Below are 17821 nucleotides of genomic sequence, written 5' to 3'. Positions count from 1 at the left end.
GGAGCCTTGAGGGGCAGACTCTACTAAGTCTGGGCAATTGACTAGACGCAGGGTACAATGGACCCCATTTCCTCTACCCTTTAAGCATTCTGTCTCTGCTCTAAACCAGAAACACCTCTTTGCTTACAGGAGTGTTGAAGTACTGGTCTGGCTGGGGTAACATGCCACCGAACCATGGACTCAGTGTTCATTTGACCATGAACTTGAAACAAACCATGGTTTTCAGCTCCTGTTGCCCATTACGGGAGAGATCTTGGAATGAAGGGTTGGGTACTGGCTTTTCTTTACCCAGTGAGTGACTCACAGGGCTATTCACCCCAAGTTGCCACAATTCTGACCCTCTGGGCACCAAGGTGGCCTTTGCAAGACCTGAGCTGTGCTCTTGGGTGGTGGTCTCTTAGTGGATGTAATCACCTGAGACCTTGTGACCTGGCAGGCTCTCGGCAGGTATGAGTCCACAGTTCTAGCAGGCTCCCAGGTGAGGCTCATGCTGCTGGTAAATGAACTGCACTCAGAGTGGTAAGGATCTGAGCAAATCCTAGGGAAACCTGGTCCCCCTGTGGACAAGAGCATGAAACTCACACTTGTGTGTAGCTGCTTGCCTCTGACCACAGTCCGGACTAGAACTGAATCACAGCTCCATTCACAAACTTAGTCATAATTATAACCAAGTGTCCTTGGTTAGGATTGCTGGTGGCTCTGCATTTCATGTTCTGGAGTGGAATCTGCCACTGCCAAGAGCTGTAAACATTGGAAGCACATATTCCTGAAGACCCCAGGACCATGGTGGTTTGGTTGGGTCACTATTATAGATTATTTGCATCCCCTCAAGTCATACATGGAAATCTAATTCCCAGTATGATGGGTTTGGAGGGGTGTGTATAGGGGGCACAGGGTGAATGTCTGTACAGGAACACAGGAGAGGTGGTTTCCTCTCTTTCTGCCACAGAGACCACGAGGAGTGGCTCATTCACAAGCCGAGAAGCACGTCCTCCCAAGACCCTGAATCTGTAAGCAACTTCATCTTCGACTTGCAAAGCCTTTGGAAATGTGGTAACCTATTTCCAGTTTGTGGAAGTCTGTTACAATAGCCAAAACTACAATAGAGACCAAGATAGAGATTTGCTCATACCTGAAATTCATCTTTGATTTGGCTGGAGTTGGTCTGGGGGTCCAGCCTGCTGATGTTGTAGTAGAGGGAGCGGAACTCGCACACAGGGATGGCAGTGTTGCCACACAGGCATGCTTCCAGGATGGCATCGTGCACAAACACATACTGCTCCTGGGAAGCACGGGGGGCGAGGGAGAGGATACGGTACCTGGTTAGCATTGTGGCCTGAGAGTTCACCATTTGCACTGCATTTTGCAACTATAAACACAGTGTGTATGGTTTGTTTGAAGACTCCTTAGGATTTATTTTGATCCTGTGACCTGAAGTGCAAGCATCTGTTTCATGGTGACAAACTGAGCTATTGTGAGATTGTTGCTTGTAGTTACTGACAAAAATGAGAAACTTCCAGACAGGCTGCAGGAGGTGTTATGGGTGTCTTCCCACATCCCTCAGCTTTCACCTTTACCTGCTTTGCAGCCAGTACCTTCAATTCCCTGCTCAGGGCTTTCTTGCTGGTCTCAGGAGAAGATCCGGGCTGTATGGAGGATGAACCAGCAAGGTCGAGAAGCTAATGGGAGAGTAAGCAGGCCTCAAGCAATGAGAGACAGGACTGGGAGTAAAACCGAAGTGCTCTCTCCTCTTAGATGGGATACCTGGGAGCCATAATTTCCATACTGTCTCTCAAAGTTCTCCAGAAGGATCAGGCCCCAGAGGACTCCATGTAAGTGTGCCACCACAGGATGAACTGCCTTCCTTTGTCCTTGGGTCCTGGGCTTACTAACTGGGCAGAGATGCTGAAGGTCTGTCTGTCCCTGGCAAGCAGGGGTGTGAATTCTTTCTTGGCACTCACAGTGCTTTGCTCATTTGAGTACCCAGTAACTGTAAGCATTCCCTGCTGTGACTGAATCAATGCTTGGCATACAGAAGGCAATCAATAATTCTACTTTTCACCCAAATAGGCATATTATTTAAAAATTTCCCCAAAGTTCTCACTTGCTGCTTGGATGACTTCAGCGGCGGGGAACTGAGCACCATTCATCATCCTACAGTCTCAGGGTTGGCTGGGACATCCTAGCTGCTACTAAGTCGTGTGTTCACTTCGTCCTATTTCTCCCTCACCCTGTTCCCTTTCTGTGGGATGGTCCCGCCATGCTTCTCTCTGCTCTACCTTCTTCTCACTGGCTAGGCCTGCAGGATGGCTCATGCATCTTAGGACTCACCTCTGTCTGCACAAGGTTGACCCTCTGGGCCCGGAGCTCACGCACACAGTTGAAGATGTCCACCACTCCTTCGTTTTCAGCCATGTCAAGCATAGTGTCGATGGCTATGAAGCAGCCAGTCCTCCCAGCTCCAGCACTGGAAGACAGGGTGTGGCCTTGGAGAGACCCCTCCCACGCGGCTCTGTTTCTGAGCTCCCTGAGCAACAGGCAGTAGACTGCTGAAGTCAGACACAACGGAGTCCCACTGCACTGGGAGAGTCTAGAAAAGCAGCTAATCTTGGAGCCCCAGCTCTCCAATTTTGTGAAATGGAAAAGTAATGTTTGCCTTTTGGGGATATTTTGGCATATTTAGCAAACACTTTTGTAGAGCAATTAGAACAATGCCTGGCACTTTGTAAGCACTACATATCTTACCTATACGTTTCCCTTTAGTTGGGAAATTCCTCATTCTACTCCACAGGTGAGAAAACAGAGGTACACACAGAGCTAATTTTGCCTAAACCCACACAATTAGCTGGCCAGTGGTAGAGCTAAAACTTACCCAAGGCTGTCTGCCTCCAGAGTGTGTGATTTCACACTTCCTTTCTTACTATCTATAGCACACAGCACACACTTACACAACGTGTGTGCATGCAATGTTCTCATCTGACGGAAGCTGCTGGCTTCGGGTTGACTCAGCTGTGGCCGTTTGGCAAGTTGGTGAGTGAATCAACGGACAGAACATCTTTCTCTCTATATATCTGACTTTCCAATAAAAATAAGTAAATAAAAATAAATCTTAAAAAAGCAAAACCAAATAAAATCAGCATGAGCATATTTCAACAATATACAGTTGCCATGGTTCTGTCTGAATGAATGCCGACTTGTTTTGCCTCAAAACACCTCTATCCACCACATATCCCAGACCTCACCAAAAGGGAAGGAACAGGTGAGCTGTGTCTGGCAGGGAAGACCAGGGGCCACTCACCCATCTCGTCTTCAACGTCTCATCCTCAACCCTACATGTTTGCGACCCTGGATCCACCACTGGTTTCCTGATGTCTGCTCACCAGGTTGAGTTTTCTGACAAGTATAACCTGCTTCCTTGCAGGGGCCTCCTGAGAACTGGGCTGTATGTTCTAACATCACATGGTATTTAATCCTGGTTCTATAACTTGCCACTTAAGTGCCTTTGAATAAGTGACCTAATCTCTGCTTTCCACCACTCTCATCCATAGAACGGCACCAGTAACACTAAACTAACCTGTCTCAAATCAGAACACTAAGGATTAATGACATCCCACACACCCAAGGCATGGGCCTGCATTTTTAAAAGCTCAATGCATGTCAACCTTTGAGCCCCAAGCCTAGTTACATAGTAAGTTCCCAATAGTTGCCACTTAGAGCCAATGGCAATTTATTAAGCATCTAGGTGTGTACCAGGTGCCCAGATTAGGAGTAGAAACATGACGGTGAGTAAGACACGGCTCCTTCTAAGCAATTAGCAGTTGGAGGGGGAGGACAGCATGAAGATGCAGAGAACCATGGTATCTCTAAGTGCTTACTCTCTGCCAGGGATGCTCTTAAGCATTTAGTATACATTAGCCCAGCTACTCAATCTTCAGAGTAGTCCAGCACAGACACCGCTCTGCTGGATGCTTTGCTGGATGCTTTGGCTTGTTACGGAGATGTGCAGTCCTCTGGCACAGCCTGGACACAGTGGAAGGCCTAAGAACCATTGCCTAGTGTCTCCCTCTCTTCCTTACCTTTGCTTCAGTGGCTCTGTGGGATGCAGACCATGGGGGCTAATGTTCCTTGACCTTGGGTGCTATGTGACATAAAGCAGAGAATATATACTATATACCAGGAAGGTCTGGGGTGGGATGAGCATTCCCTACTACCCTCCACTGTCTCATTGGGGTAATGAGATTGTACATCTATCACTGTGGGAAAGGAGCAGGCTCCGAGATGCTCCTGGTCCCTTGCCAGCAGTGGATGCTGCCAGGAGATGGAGGAGTTAATTTGAGCATGCAGAGTCTGAAAAGATAGGCGGGCCCAAGGTCACAATGGAGAAGAGAGGGCCTGGGAGGGAGGTGGGGAGAGAGGGACAGCTCAGGCCACTGGCCTTCAGCTCTAGCCAAACACCCTTCTCCGATTCCTCATGGTCTTGACATGTTGCTTCATCTCCATTTAGGAAGATTGAAAGACATACCACTGACTTTCAAGGTGACTTTCCAGGTCAGAGCTTAAAATGCACCCTTTCCATAGTGTGGCCAGACCCCGTGCTGTTCATGGAGTCTGTATTAAGGACCCTGAAGGCCAGCAACCGCTGTTCCACATGAGTCCAGAGAAGCCTGCTTCGGCCACAGTACCCTGCCGTCAACATGGAGGAGACCATGGTGCATGCCTGGTGAAGAGAGGGCTCACTAGCCTCTCTCTGGTATTTCACACCTGCACTGCCCCTCTCAGCACCTCAGTTTTCTCATCTGTGTAATAGGAATGAGATCAGCGCCTACCTCTCAGTGTGGATGAGAAGGAAATTCCGTTGGTAACACCGACAAGGCAGATGTGACAGATGCCGGCAGCACCCACCACACATCATATGTAATTATACAATTTTACTATGACAGCTACTCTTAGGATTGTTTTGTGAGGCCTTGAAGCCTGGTCTAATTGAATGTGGCTGGGCATAGGTGACACAGGCAGGGGAGACTTAAAAAATAAAGCTAGTATCTCCCTCACCCAGAGGCAGACCTGCCCAAGTGTGTGTGGGCTGGTGGGGGGGGCGGGGCTCTGACTCACCTGCAGTGGACCACTATGGGTCCAGCTTCTGGAGGGTTGAGGAACTTGACTTGGCGAACGAAGCCCAGAAGGCCAGTGGCATAGCAGGGGACGCCGTGGTCAGGCCAGCTGGTGAAGTGGAACAGGCGGAGCTCCCGGATCTCATGGTAGCCTTTCTGAGGAGAGAAGGGGTCTTTGTTCTTCCAGCTGCTGCCTGCCCTCATGCAACCCACCAGTACTGAGCAAGGGGGCAGTGCACCCGCTGCCCAGGGTAGGCAGGGCCCTGATGAAGCTAATATGCTGCTGTGATTGGCCAGTGGGAAATGCAGAACTAGTGGAAATGAAAACGGCTCACACGTCACAGGACTTCTCAGGGCATTTAGGGCACCAATGCACTCCCTCAATGCTTGAAAAGGCAACAGAGCATCTGTGGTCTTTGTTCAGAGGACCCCTGGGGCAGGTATGGGGAGGGGTGTTCAGCAGCCCAGTTCAAATGGATTGCAGTGGGACTCGAGAGATGAACCCAGGTAGGTGCAGAACTTCTCCAACTGAAGGATGTAGTAGGGCCAGGGGCTCTGAGCAGTGGCCCTCCCCTCTCGGCATCTCACCTACACACACTCCAAACCAGAGGGTGGGTTTCCGACTGTGGAACGCCGCAGCCAGGTCTGACCTTTGAGCCGTGGTGTGCACAGTTTCTTTTACCTACTTTTTGCCTGCTTGGGCTTCCCCTGCAGACAGAGCACTGAATGGGAATAGCCTATTTGATTGTTCATTCTGCCAGTTAAAAGTAATCGCCAAGGCTCCCATGCACTCAGCCTTGGGGAGGTAGAGCCACAGCCTTGCCCCTGCACATCTTACGGCCTCATGGGGGAGGCGGACTTCTAAGTGGAGAACTGCTAAAGTGCATCTCGATCAGCTAGCCTAGCTTGGTGGTGGTGAAGAGGGGGAGAAATCAGACGAGGCTTCCTGGAGGAGTTTCTGAAATAATAGCAGCTGACATTTATCAAACATTAGTGGCATACCAGTCACCACTCTGAATACTTCGTGTGTGCATTTAATCCTCCTATCTTAGTGTTGCTATCCCCATGTTACGGACGGGCAAACTGGGTCTAAGCAAGGTTAAGTAAGAGGCTCAGGGCCACACGCACCTGGAAAGTTATGAAAGTTTCAGTCTGCACCTTGGCTAGCTGGCTCCACAGCCTGTGCTTTCATCACTGTCCTGCACAGGGACATGGATAGCACCCAGGGCAGAAATGGAATTGCACCAAGGCTTTGTGGGCAAGGAGGGCATGGGATAGGGCCAAGCGTGGGGCATGCAGAGAATCATAGAGCCCCTGGGTAACTGCAGATGAAAGGGAAGCTGGACTGTGGCAGGAGGGCAGGTGCTGGATCCTGGAAGGAACTGGATCCCACCTCTGGACTTACTCCCAAAGGAGTAAGATCATCTTCAGAAAGCTGCACATGACAGGGGGCACAGGTGGCCTTCAGGGACTGACAGGAGAGTGGGAGTGACCACGTGGCTTTGTCTGTTGCCCAGCTTGCCCAGGATGCTGTGTGGGCACAGCTGAGTCCTAGTGATAGGTGTCTCTTCTGGGGATACAAAGAGACCCTTTGTATCAAGACTGGCCCAGCGGGCAGTGCAAATGAAGCTCCAGGGCTGCAGGAGAGATCAGACTAAAGCAGGGCTCCAGCTGAGGCTGGGCACCTGCCGGTGCGATACAGGGCACTCAAGGGCTTGCTCCTGCAGACTCCTCCTCCAGGAAACTCAATCTGAGCCAGGAGCAAGACAAGGCGCAGCGTTCCTTAGGAGGAAGAGAAGAAAGGCTGGGGCTGAGGCGGCTGTGGAGGAGCTGAGGCCGGGGAAGGAAAGGCAGCTCCGGGGTGTAGAGGCACCCCTTTCCCTCCTCCTTCCCAGCCTAGCCTGAAGTGCTTGCCACTGCGGCTGTTTATCAAGGATCCCCCGCTCCCTGGTGGGACTGTGCTGTCTTCAAGGGCAGACAGCACTTCCTGTTTATTATTTCTGGCTCCCTAGCTGAAGTCCCCAGGCAGGGTTTGCCTGCCTGTATGCCAGAGAGGCTAGCTAAGCTGAGCTAAGCCTCCTAGACCCTCAAGGTCGTCACAGGCCTTCTCTCTGTGGACAGTTTTCCCTTGTGATGGGTTGAAAGAAAACCAAGAGGACAGCTGGAGTCAGGATTCTAACTTGTGAGCATGCGCTGCCGGCGGCAGCTCCCAAAGCCTGGCTGCCTGGCCTTACGGGGAGAGCTGTGAGTGTCTAGCTGACCTCAACCTGAGCCCCTGGCCTTACTCAACACTCCTCACCTCTTCTCCCTCTGCTTTTCTCTCCATTTCTTCCTCTCATTTATCAGTTTCTTCTGAGAGATTCCCCTGCAAGGAATCCTGCTTCCCAGGCACTTGACCTAGGACAACACCCAAGCACCCACTGCTTTCCCTCCCTTTGCTGGACGGAGCTTGCCTACTTCCTCATGCGTCTGCCCACTGTCAGAGCAGGGGTTGGAGAGGAAGGGTGTGCCCTGTGGACCACACCATCCCTCCAGGAAAGCCTTTCTGCATGGCTGCCTGCTTTGAACCTTGAAAAGCACAGGTCCAAGTCCCAAGGACACAGATGGTGACACATTTCAGCTCCCAGGGTTTCTGCATCTTCAAGCCGTCTGGTCACATAGCGTAAGGGTTGGTAAATGGCAAGTGTGCTGGAGTCAAGGGCGGCAACAGACTTCAGGGTCTGGCTCTACCACCCTGCAGCTGGGCAACGAGGGATGATGCTCTTAAACTTTCTATGTCTCAGTTTCTTTATCGGCAAAATGGGGCTAATAATGACATCTTCCAAACAGGTACAATGAAGGCTTCGCGCGAAGAGTCAATGAGCTAATCTGTGCAAAGCATCGAGAACAGCTCCTGGCTTAATAAGCAAATGTTAGCTGTCACTGTAATAGTAATGATCCAATGATTACACAGACATTTGTCTAAAAATAATACAATTATTTATGATTTAATTCTTACTCATCAAGCTCCTGCAACCTTGGCTTGCTTTGAACGTCCAGACCAGCATTTCTCAGGTTCTGGTTACACCTTTATTGTTGTGTCTGTGCTGGGCTGTGCACTGTGGGGTGTTTGTCAGCTCCCTTGTTCTCTGCACACCATATTACCAGTTCCAGCCTGCCTTCCTGAACAAGAGTCCAGATGTCGAGAAACATCACGAGGGCATAAATCCCTCCAGAGTACCACAGGCCCTTGTGTGTGGCAAGAGCACTCTTCCATCTTTCCTGTGCTCGGAGACAGTCTTTCTCCTGTACCCACTCCCTGGCATGGCACCTTCTTGCCATTCACGTTCTACCCAAATGCTCCTCTTCTGGGAGTTCCTCTCTGTCTCACACTCCTGTGGGTATCTGTCTCCATTCCTAGCATTGTGGCTTGTCACACAATGCATCACTGCTCCATTGATTTGACTGTTGAATACTTTGTCCCACTAGGTACAAGATCCTTTGTGGCAGGAGCTACTTCTGAATTCAGCACTCCTTTCTCTGTCCATGGTGCCAGGTGTGGCATGCTGGACATGGAGCCAACACCGAGTCCCTGTGACTGCTGAGTGAACGGAGCAACCACTCAACCTGTGGCCGCCCCTGGCCACAGGAAGGCTTACCTTCTGAACCGTGAAGGTGCGGATGATGTATTCTGCTAGGGGCTCTGTTTCAATCAGGGTGACTTTAATGTCTCCGTAGACCTCCGTGTCATCCGGCCAGTACCGTACGCACTTCACCTGCCAGCAGGTAAGAAAGAAAGGCCAGGCGTGAGGATGTGTGCCTGGGGGACGGAGTGGAAGCAGCTGCATCATCTATGGCCTTTCTGTTCCAACAATTCCCAGGGCAACTTTGGTGGCATTGCAGCCCATGGGGTTGTCAGCTGGCCAGGGACTGGCAAAGGGTACATAGCCAAACTCACTCCCAGAGGCTCAGAGCCACTGGAAACAAAGTACTATTTTCCTTTGCAGTTCTTAACATTTTCAAGAGCATTTCATGAATCAAAGGAACCAAGTGAGATAGGAGGGTGTTATCATCCCCATTTTACAGATGGAAGTAAAACTTGCTTGGAACTTTGGGCAACTTATCCAAGGTCACATGTGGTCAGCATTCTATCTTTGGCTGTGTCCCCTTTTTATAAGTGGGGACAAGAATTAAAAAAAGGTTGGAACCAGTGAGGAGGAGGAAGGAGAAGTGGTTGGAAGAGGGATATTATTAAGAAGTGGGCACTGGGAGGGCTGGAAGGACAAGGGCTCTTAGCTGGACCAAGAATGGAAGGTTCTGGGCTCAAGGGGAAAACCTTGACTTTCCCTCTGCCCTGGCAGTGCATACAGACGCAGTGAACAGCCACTCCCACACCGGACTAGGTACAGCACATTCCATGGAGGAAAAGAGATCACGGTTTTCCCCTTAGAAGAACAAAAGCATTATTACCATTCCGGGGGACGCCGCACGGCCTACAGTGGCATTTCCCACAGTGTGTCCCGCTGGGTGCTAGTAGGTGTTAGGTAAAAAAAAAAAAAAAAGAAACAAACAAAAAAGGTTTTGTGGTCAAATGAGTTTGGGAAATGCTGAGTTAAACAATGTCAAGTGGGCTGCGGCTGCTCTGCTATGGGACTGCTCAGTTCAAGCGTGCTACTGCTAGCGTGTGTTAGGACTCTCCCAAAGGGGCGTGGAGGACACAGCATTTCCCAAACGTATTTAACCATGGAACCCTCTTCTCACTGAGCATCCTGCAGGCTAGCAGCCCATGGAACCTACTTAGGGAAACACTGGTCTAGCACCACAAGGATGGGAGGCAAACTGTCTCATTGCTGCGTCCTCAACGCTCAGTAACTGTGTGGCTTCCGGGCCTCGACTTCTTTTTCACAACCGTGGCTAACATCCCCTGATGCCTACCGTGCCTCACACTGCTTACTCACGATTCTGCCAACACGTCACATGTCTTCATTCCTTAGCATCGTTTTGAACCTTACAAAGTGGATAGTCCTACTCCCGTGTTTTACAGATGAGGAAGCTAAAACACACAGAAGCTAAGAAAATGGTTCCGAGGCCAATGGTCAATAAAGGGATGGCTGAATAATCGCTTTACACGTGGGATACGAGAGCCATTCAGCAACACCCAGGCACTGCTTGGCATCACGTTTGGCCGCCAGCAGAAAATTCCACTAAGATTTATCTCCCCCACAAATGCAATTTAGGCTCGTGGCCTATTCATCAAGGGAATGTGTTTCTGTTGTGGTAAATTCCATAGGCCGGGCTGGCTGCTAATGTCTGAAGCAGCTGCGGCCTGGGTCGAGGCTCAGTGGAGCAATTCTGAGTACTGGGACGAGAACTAAGGGTCAGACTTTATGAACCGGGTTCTGGCCGGGGACTCAGGGTGGGCACTTGCCTTCGAACCTGTTTCCTCATCTGTAAAGCTGGGCAATGGAGGCTCTGAGAGAGGACTCAGGATAAAGTCACCGTAGCCCTCAAATCCTATTAGGTCATGAGATTTCCACACCCTTTGCTGGATTACAACAGCTCGAAAATCTCCTTCCTTATGTTCACAGGAGCTTAGATGCCTTAGCTTTATGGAGTATCTGGTTCTTGGCCAAACAAAATTGTACCTGCCCCCCTCTTCAGTTAGCTCCATACAATACGTTTCATTAGGGTGGTTGTCCGCCTTGCCTTTACAACCCGGTAGCCCTGCCACCCGCACACCACAGTGAACCAAGCAGGCAAAAGCAAGCTGGGCCTAACTATCCCATTTCTAAGCCTTAACAGCAGTTAAGGATGACTTAGGAGAGAGTAGAGATAGATCAGAGAGGGAGAACAAGGCCTAAGCCCTGAAGGACATCAAGAGGAAGAGGTCAGGGATGGAAGGACAGGACAAAAAGGGTCAGATGCTGCTGAAAGGCGGAACACGGTGAGAAGAAAGAGTGATGGCTGGCTTTGTCAGCGTGAGGGATGCCAGCCATGCTAATGATGGAATGGGGGTGCAGCTGCTTGGAGAGAGAAGAGAATGGGTGGGGGAGGTGTGAAGGAACAGAGCCTTTGTGTCAGTCTTCCAAGCTTGGTAGAAAAGTGGGGACAAGAGAATACTTGGTGTTTTTATTTATTTATTTACATGGATGGGACTGTGCATGTCTGGATGCCAGGGAAGAACCCAGCAATGAGAAAGAGCTTTGTTTTCCAAGTCTGAGGGAGAGTGGAGAACACCATGGGGCAGAATCCATGAACTTTTCGGGGACAGAGACATGGCTTCAGTTGTACTGGCTGGAACCATAAGAGGGGGGTCAGCAAAGACAACTGGTTCTTATGGCCCAAGCTGGTGCCAGAGAGGAAGAATGATAAACCAGTTGCAGATACGAGAGGGATGGTGATGAGCGAGCTCAGGCCTGATGGCTTCACTATTCTCAAAATACATGAGATGACATCATCAATAAAGAGTGAGTGTGGAAAAAGGGATGAGAGGGAGCAGAAGGGAAGGCTGCTGTTGGAATGTGAAGTAGGGGTGATGTCTGTCCTGAAGGTCAGCTGGGAAGGTGAAATCTTGACTAGGAGACACTTAGCACAGTGCAGGGAACAGAGATGCTCGCGAGAGCACCTCCCACATCCTCTGCCCAGGTGACTGCGGGAGAAGCTTACCCTGCCCACTTCCACGAGGTTTGTGACCATGACGATGCTGGCGGAGTTCTCCTGCCAGATCATTCTCCAAAAATCCTTTACTGTCTCCTGCATTGGACCTGCCAAGGGAGAAGGTGATAGTTAGAGACGGCAGGTGCAAGGGAGCCACCAAGGGATTTGACCCTCCTGGTTGACTGGCCAAGGTTCCAAACAGGTGAGCAAGAGTAAAGCCAGGTGATCCTTGTTAGGGCATCAAGTAGTTGAGAAGGGGGCCTGTGGGGCCAGATCATTGCAGGAAGAAAACCTACATGGCCCACATTTCCTAGAAGGTTAGCCATAGTCTCCTTCTGCTGTCATGCTCTTGGTGACACTCTTTCACCAGCCCCACTTTCCTCTGACTCATCACCTTGTCTGGACTATCATATGGGCTTCTAGAGATGTTTGGAATCTTGGCTGCAGGACCTCAATGAGAGATAGGAAGTGCATTGGGGAAGGGATGATTTAGAGCTGTCGGGAGCTAGATACTAACAGCAAAAGCAGAGTATTCTCAGTTTTGAACTTCTCAAATGTTGGAAACATTTTTTTTAAAGATTTATTTTACTTTTATTACAAAGTCAGATATACTGAGAGGAGGAGAGATAGAGAGGAAGTGGAGCTGCCGGGATTAGAACCAGCGGCCATATGGGATCAAGGCGAGGACCTTAGCCACTAGGCCACGCTGCCAAGCCCAAATGTTGGAAACATTTAACTAGAACCTGAATGGAGAGAAGGAGGAAGAAGGGGGGAAAAAAGGACCAGAAAAGGAAGATAGGATCTGACAGTTCAGAGAAATTTCTTTGGATATCACTCTCCCAATATCCTGGGCCTTGATGACTCACTCAATTGTAGAAGTAGTATATGTATTTGGGATAAAGGCAGATATATTATTTTTATTTGTATGAATGTATTCACTGCAACAAGCATCATTGTCTATTACGTGCATTTTCTAATACTCTTCAAAATTCTTACTAAGCATATTTTTCATTACTGCATAATTTTTGAATACAGTGCCACCCTTTTTTTTAAACCATCTCTACCCATTGTTGGGCATTTATCATTTTTCACTCTTTTGATACTGGAGGTAAGACTGTGAAGAATGTCCCTATGTCTAACTCTTGGCAGGATTTATTGCTGGAAGAATCAAAGGGCATGCCATCTCCAAGCCTTCTGATCACACGGTTAAGGTGCTTGCATCTTTCTTAGAGGCATGCGCCCTCAGCCTAAGTCCCTCTGGAAGCTGTCAAGGGCACCTTCGGAGGCTAATGCTCTCAGTCTGTCCTGCCAGGGCACCTCCTCACTCCTATAACTGTATTCCTTACCTCCTTCCTTCCTTCTGAGAACCTCTGGGTGAGCCTCTCCAGCCCTACACTTCTGCAGCTTCTTTGCCAATGGGAGCTCCTTCCTCTCCTCCAGGGAAGGGCCAGGGTCCCTCAGGGGAAAAGCAGACACAGGAGGAGAGGAAACGCAACTGGCCATTCTTTCCCAGAGTCCTCTTTTCTGGGTCCTTGAGGTTTCCCCCAAGCACCAGGTGAGGCAGGCTCTTACCTTGAGTAGCAATGTAGTGGCGAGGTCGATGATATCCCTGGGTAACAAGAGAAAAGCACATAGAAGAGTCTCCAGTCAAAATGTGCAAATGGCTCACTATTAATAAGCTACCTCTCCAAGCCTTAGTTTTCTCATAGGCAAAATGGGCAGGGCATCAGCCGCTTCCCAAAGAAGCAGTAAGTCAGATGATAAGCTTCAAGCCCTGACTCACTACATGCTAGCTGTTACCATAGCTACTTGGGAAGTGCTTGTCCAGTAGCCACAGGAGCACACACTGGGTGGGAATTACTTCATGCTTAAGCACCAAATAAAGACATAGCTGAGATGTTAAGTTTACAGGGACATCAACCACCAAAACATCTTTCCTGGGCCAGGACTATCTGTTGAACATGGCATGAGATCCTGTGGGGGTACCCAGTGAGGGACAGAAGGAAACATTTCTATTGCCGATTCTTTGCAGTACTAACAGCTAGAAAGAAGGCTGAAAGGGTGCCACAGTGTCTCTGGCCCGGCATGCCTGGGCTTGGAGTAAAAATCCAAGTACACACAGGACATGGTGGAAGTGTGACCTGGGAGGTATTAAAGCTACTTGCTGATTCAAAGACCTGTTTTTATTATTTTTAAATGAATAAATAAATAAGCAAACACATACATACATTTTAATGCTGCAGTTCCACAGGCACAGGGTTACCCCTTGCACCCCACTCTTTATTTCTGATTTCCCTCATACCCCTGTGAATACCTAACTGGCACTGCTGGCCTCTGGTGTGAGGTTACCCTAGGGCCCCATACTCGTAGTCACTAAGGAAGAGGATGACGGTGACCCTCTGTTGTGCCTCAGTGTGACATAGAGGCAGGATCTCTTGGCTTGTTACAAACAGGCAATTCATTACACTGAGAAGTTCAGGTTTTGGAAACAGAACATGAGGTATAATTCATAATTACTTAATAACTGTAGGAATGAATAAGTACAAATGGAGCCTATAGGTAGAAAAGTTATTGACAATTCTGAAATGCACTTAATCTGTATGGCCTATCATTTCCACAGAAAATGCATCTTAAATCTTGGTGAACACCTGTGTGTGTCCTAAACACTGTGGATCTAGACATGCTGGGATAGATGAACTTCCTCAAGACCCCCTTCTTTAGAAAATAAGCTAGACTTCCCGTGTGGTTTATAAAGCCACAGACACAGCATCCTAAGGTTCTGAACTCACTCAGCTTCTGGGATCCCTGCACATTTCTCCTAGTCTCTCACCTGCTCCATAAAATAGTAGGTAACTTCCAATTGACTGTCAGCACCAAGTCAGAGCCAATGTCCTGAGAATAAACCTTTGATTAACCTCATGGTCATCAACGGCCCCACTTGAACTCTTGGAGTGATCCTATCTACTTAGGTTGTCAGGTTCTTTGGGAAAAACACCTTCTTTAAGATTGAATCACCCCCACCTTGAGCCTAGCACAGTGCGAGACTCCACAAGTATGGAAAAAGGTATTAACAACTGAACTAGAGGACAGCACTGCATAGCAGTTACGTGCGCCAGGCACTCTGGAAGCTAACCACCTGGGTTTGAATCCTGACTCCAAAATGGCAATAAGAATTCTTACATCATAGTGGTTTTCAGATCAAATGAATTTATCTATGTGCCAGATACTACTTTAACACGCACCTTTGCTATTATCATTTTACTAATTATTCAGCTAACATTCTGTGCCTGCCCTTCTTTCTTCCTGCCCTGTCAGTCTAAAAACTGAACCCTTCTACATGACACAGAGGTAGGAATATATCTATATCTATATATCTATATCTATATATCTATATCTATATCTATATCTATATCTATATCTATATCTATATCTATATCTATATCTATATCTATATCTATATCTATGGATATCTCCACCTCAAATGCACAGGGCTGCCAGGATGATAGGAAATATCACAAACAGAACAGTCCTCCGGAGCCTGCAAAGCCACAGTTTTTCAAGTCCACCTCCTCCTACCACTCTCCTATCACTTCTCCCTGGCCTAGAGACCGGCGGATTTGCTGGTGTTTCTTCTGCTAGCCTTGTACCTGCAGTCCATCTGCTTCCTGCCCCAATGAATGTGTTACTTCTCTTCCCTTTGCCTGCGTGGTCACGTTCAACTCATCTTCACTCTCACCTGCAGGGATCCTTCTCCATCCTCCCTATCTGCTCTTCCAATGTAATCTTCTGTATCATGCCAAAGCAACTGCTCCTCCTCCTCCAGCAGGGCTCAACAACAGGTGAGTATTTTCTACTCTTTCCCTCCTGGGCCATGAGACACAGCACTCAGAACTGGGTGCAATTTTGAGCAAAGGCTGCCTGCTGGAATACATACATGAATATGTTTTTGAGGAGCAGCTGAGACAGCCAATGGACTGGAAGACGAAGTCTGAAGGAAACTATTGTTTGGTTGATTCTGATGTGCTTGAAATTCAACAGGATGGAATTTTAAGCACAGCACCCTCATTTCATAGTGGGAGTGACTATTTTGTGTATTCGCTCATTCATCTGCTAACTAATGTAACACTTCATCAACAGGTATTAATGGAACACCTACTACGATGCACACGACATGGGAACTATGCGGTGGCTCAGATGGATGCACACTCTGCTTTGGAGCAGCATAGAAACATCAGGAAACTGGGACAAGAGCTGCCAGGGAAAGGTGGGGAGCACCAACAGGACTTGGACTAGCCCAGGAGGCCAGAGGAGTCACCTCTGAGGAGGTGATGGTTAAGTTGGCTTCTTAATTAGTCCTAGTTTGGCCACCTCAACATCCCTATCATTCTTATTTTACCCTTGAAGCAAAAGGGTAAGTCTTCCTCCCACTCTCCATTTCTCCCTGGCTTGCTTCTCACCAGAAAACAGCATTCACGTCTCCCTCCAAAGAACCTGGTGCTGGCTGTCCCCTGTGCCTGCTCGGTCTGGCCCTTGATAACTGACTCGTTTGCTCTCCCCTCCATCCAGACTGCTGCCTAGTCATCAGTCAGTTCCACACAGAGCCCTTTTCTGACCATCCTGCCAACCCCTTTCTCCTGTCCCTGCTTTTTTCTTCAGGGTGCTGATATAATATTTTTATCGACTCACTTCTTGCCTCTCAGTGGAATGGTAGCTCTCCCAGGGCAGGTGTGAACTGGGCTTACTCATGGCGGGCCTTCAGCACCTAGACGCCTCCTTGGACCATCAGCCTTGATGGATTCTTATCGAATGAAGGCATACATGCATGGATGTGCTGTCTGTCCCCATACTGCATCTGAGTGAAGAGACTCTCCCTGGCCTCCACAATCCCACACAGTCCCCAAAGAGAAAGCATCCTAACCACAAGACTCCTCTGCAAAGGAGATAAAAGGACATGTACTGCTCAATTGGGGCTTCTCTGGGGGTTTGCCAAAAGCTAGAACAGAAAACTTCCTAAGCTTAAAAAAATCTTTGAGTTCATTTAAGTCCCACCTACACAACATGCACATCCACTGCAAACCAGCCCTGGGCTTGTCTCCATCTGTCTGTGAGCGATGGGAAAGAGGTTTGCATCCAGAACGCATTTATCTCACTCTGCACGCATGCATCTGTTACTTGCTGGGGACCCAGATATGATAGTTATTTCCAGGCTGACAATTTATAACAGATTCAAGTGGCCAGTACATTTCAGGGTGTGCAAACAATCCTGCAAGTGGACGGGTTCAGACTGTGGCAGACAACAGCCTGTGGAAGCAAGACAGAGTCAGGCCCATCCAGCTCACTATTGAAATGGAGTCATTTTAATGAAACCTTAAGACAACTGTGGGGAAATGGCCATAGGGTTAGAGTGGGGGGTGATTAGCTTTCTGGGGAGCCAGAAAGGACTCTGAATGTAGAGTGGCCGGGGTGAAGCCGTGGTGGACTAGGACGCTGTCTAAGGTATGCCTGGACAGAAACCTCATGGAGATCCACAAAATTTTAACTACGCTGGAGTACACAGTAGCTTCTCAGTCATGGGGGTCCCTCCACTTTCAAACCAGCCGCAAGAACAACTATTCAAGAAGGTGCTTGGGATTCATGCTTTCTCTTTGTCCTCCACCAACTTAGTTTCTTTTCTTGCTTTCTAATTGTGTTCTGCTTGGTTAATATTGAGAAGGCTGCCTACAAGGACTGCACCAAGGGCTTCCAAACTTTCTTGCTACTATGTGGGCTTGGTCAAGAGGATTTGGGACGCATGTCTTTCTGATTAACTTGGGTTGGCCTTGAACCTCTACCAGTGCTCCAGATCCTGGCAGATCTTCATGCCTGCTTTATCCCTGCTCTAGGCCTAGGGCTGGTTTAAGCTCCCTTTCATTGCTAGCCAAAATACTATACTAACCCTTCATCCTTTTCCTGGCCCTATTAAACTCTCATTGGCCTCTCTCTGTGTGAGCCTCTCTTTCCTTTTGGGACCCTGAGAGGTACTTCATGTCAATCACTACACATATGCAAGGTGATATGATTATCTTGTTTTACAG

The 17821-nt window shown here is 48.8% G+C and overlaps 1 protein-coding gene and 1 long non-coding RNA gene across 2 annotated transcripts in view; one reads left to right on the top strand and one right to left on the bottom strand.

The window, feature by feature from the left end:
• The window catches only part of PTPRT (protein tyrosine phosphatase receptor type T), a 937772-nt gene that overhangs the window by 21707 nt on the left and 898244 nt on the right, over window positions 1-17821 (bottom strand). The window contains exons 21-26 of the mRNA XM_058679424.1: window positions 13320-13356; window positions 11757-11854; window positions 8750-8866; window positions 5113-5267; window positions 2332-2467; window positions 1133-1282 (exon numbers count right to left, since the gene is read on the bottom strand). Coding sequence (XP_058535407.1) covers window positions 1133-1282; window positions 2332-2467; window positions 5113-5267; window positions 8750-8866; window positions 11757-11854; window positions 13320-13356 — 693 coding nt within the window. The remainder of the gene's footprint in view (window positions 1-1132; window positions 1283-2331; window positions 2468-5112; window positions 5268-8749; window positions 8867-11756; window positions 11855-13319; window positions 13357-17821) is intronic.
• Window positions 15425-17183, top strand: LOC131482961 (uncharacterized). The gene is made up of 3 exons (XR_009247438.1): window positions 15425-15586; window positions 15885-16011; window positions 16448-17183. It is a non-coding gene; the product is annotated as an uncharacterized LOC131482961 (long non-coding RNA).

This window comes from Ochotona princeps, chromosome 22 (genome assembly GCF_030435755.1).
Source record: "Ochotona princeps isolate mOchPri1 chromosome 22, mOchPri1.hap1, whole genome shotgun sequence".
Lineage (NCBI taxonomy): Eukaryota > Metazoa > Chordata > Mammalia > Lagomorpha > Ochotonidae > Ochotona > Ochotona princeps.
This window is presented reverse-complemented; position numbering and strand designations above follow the sequence as displayed.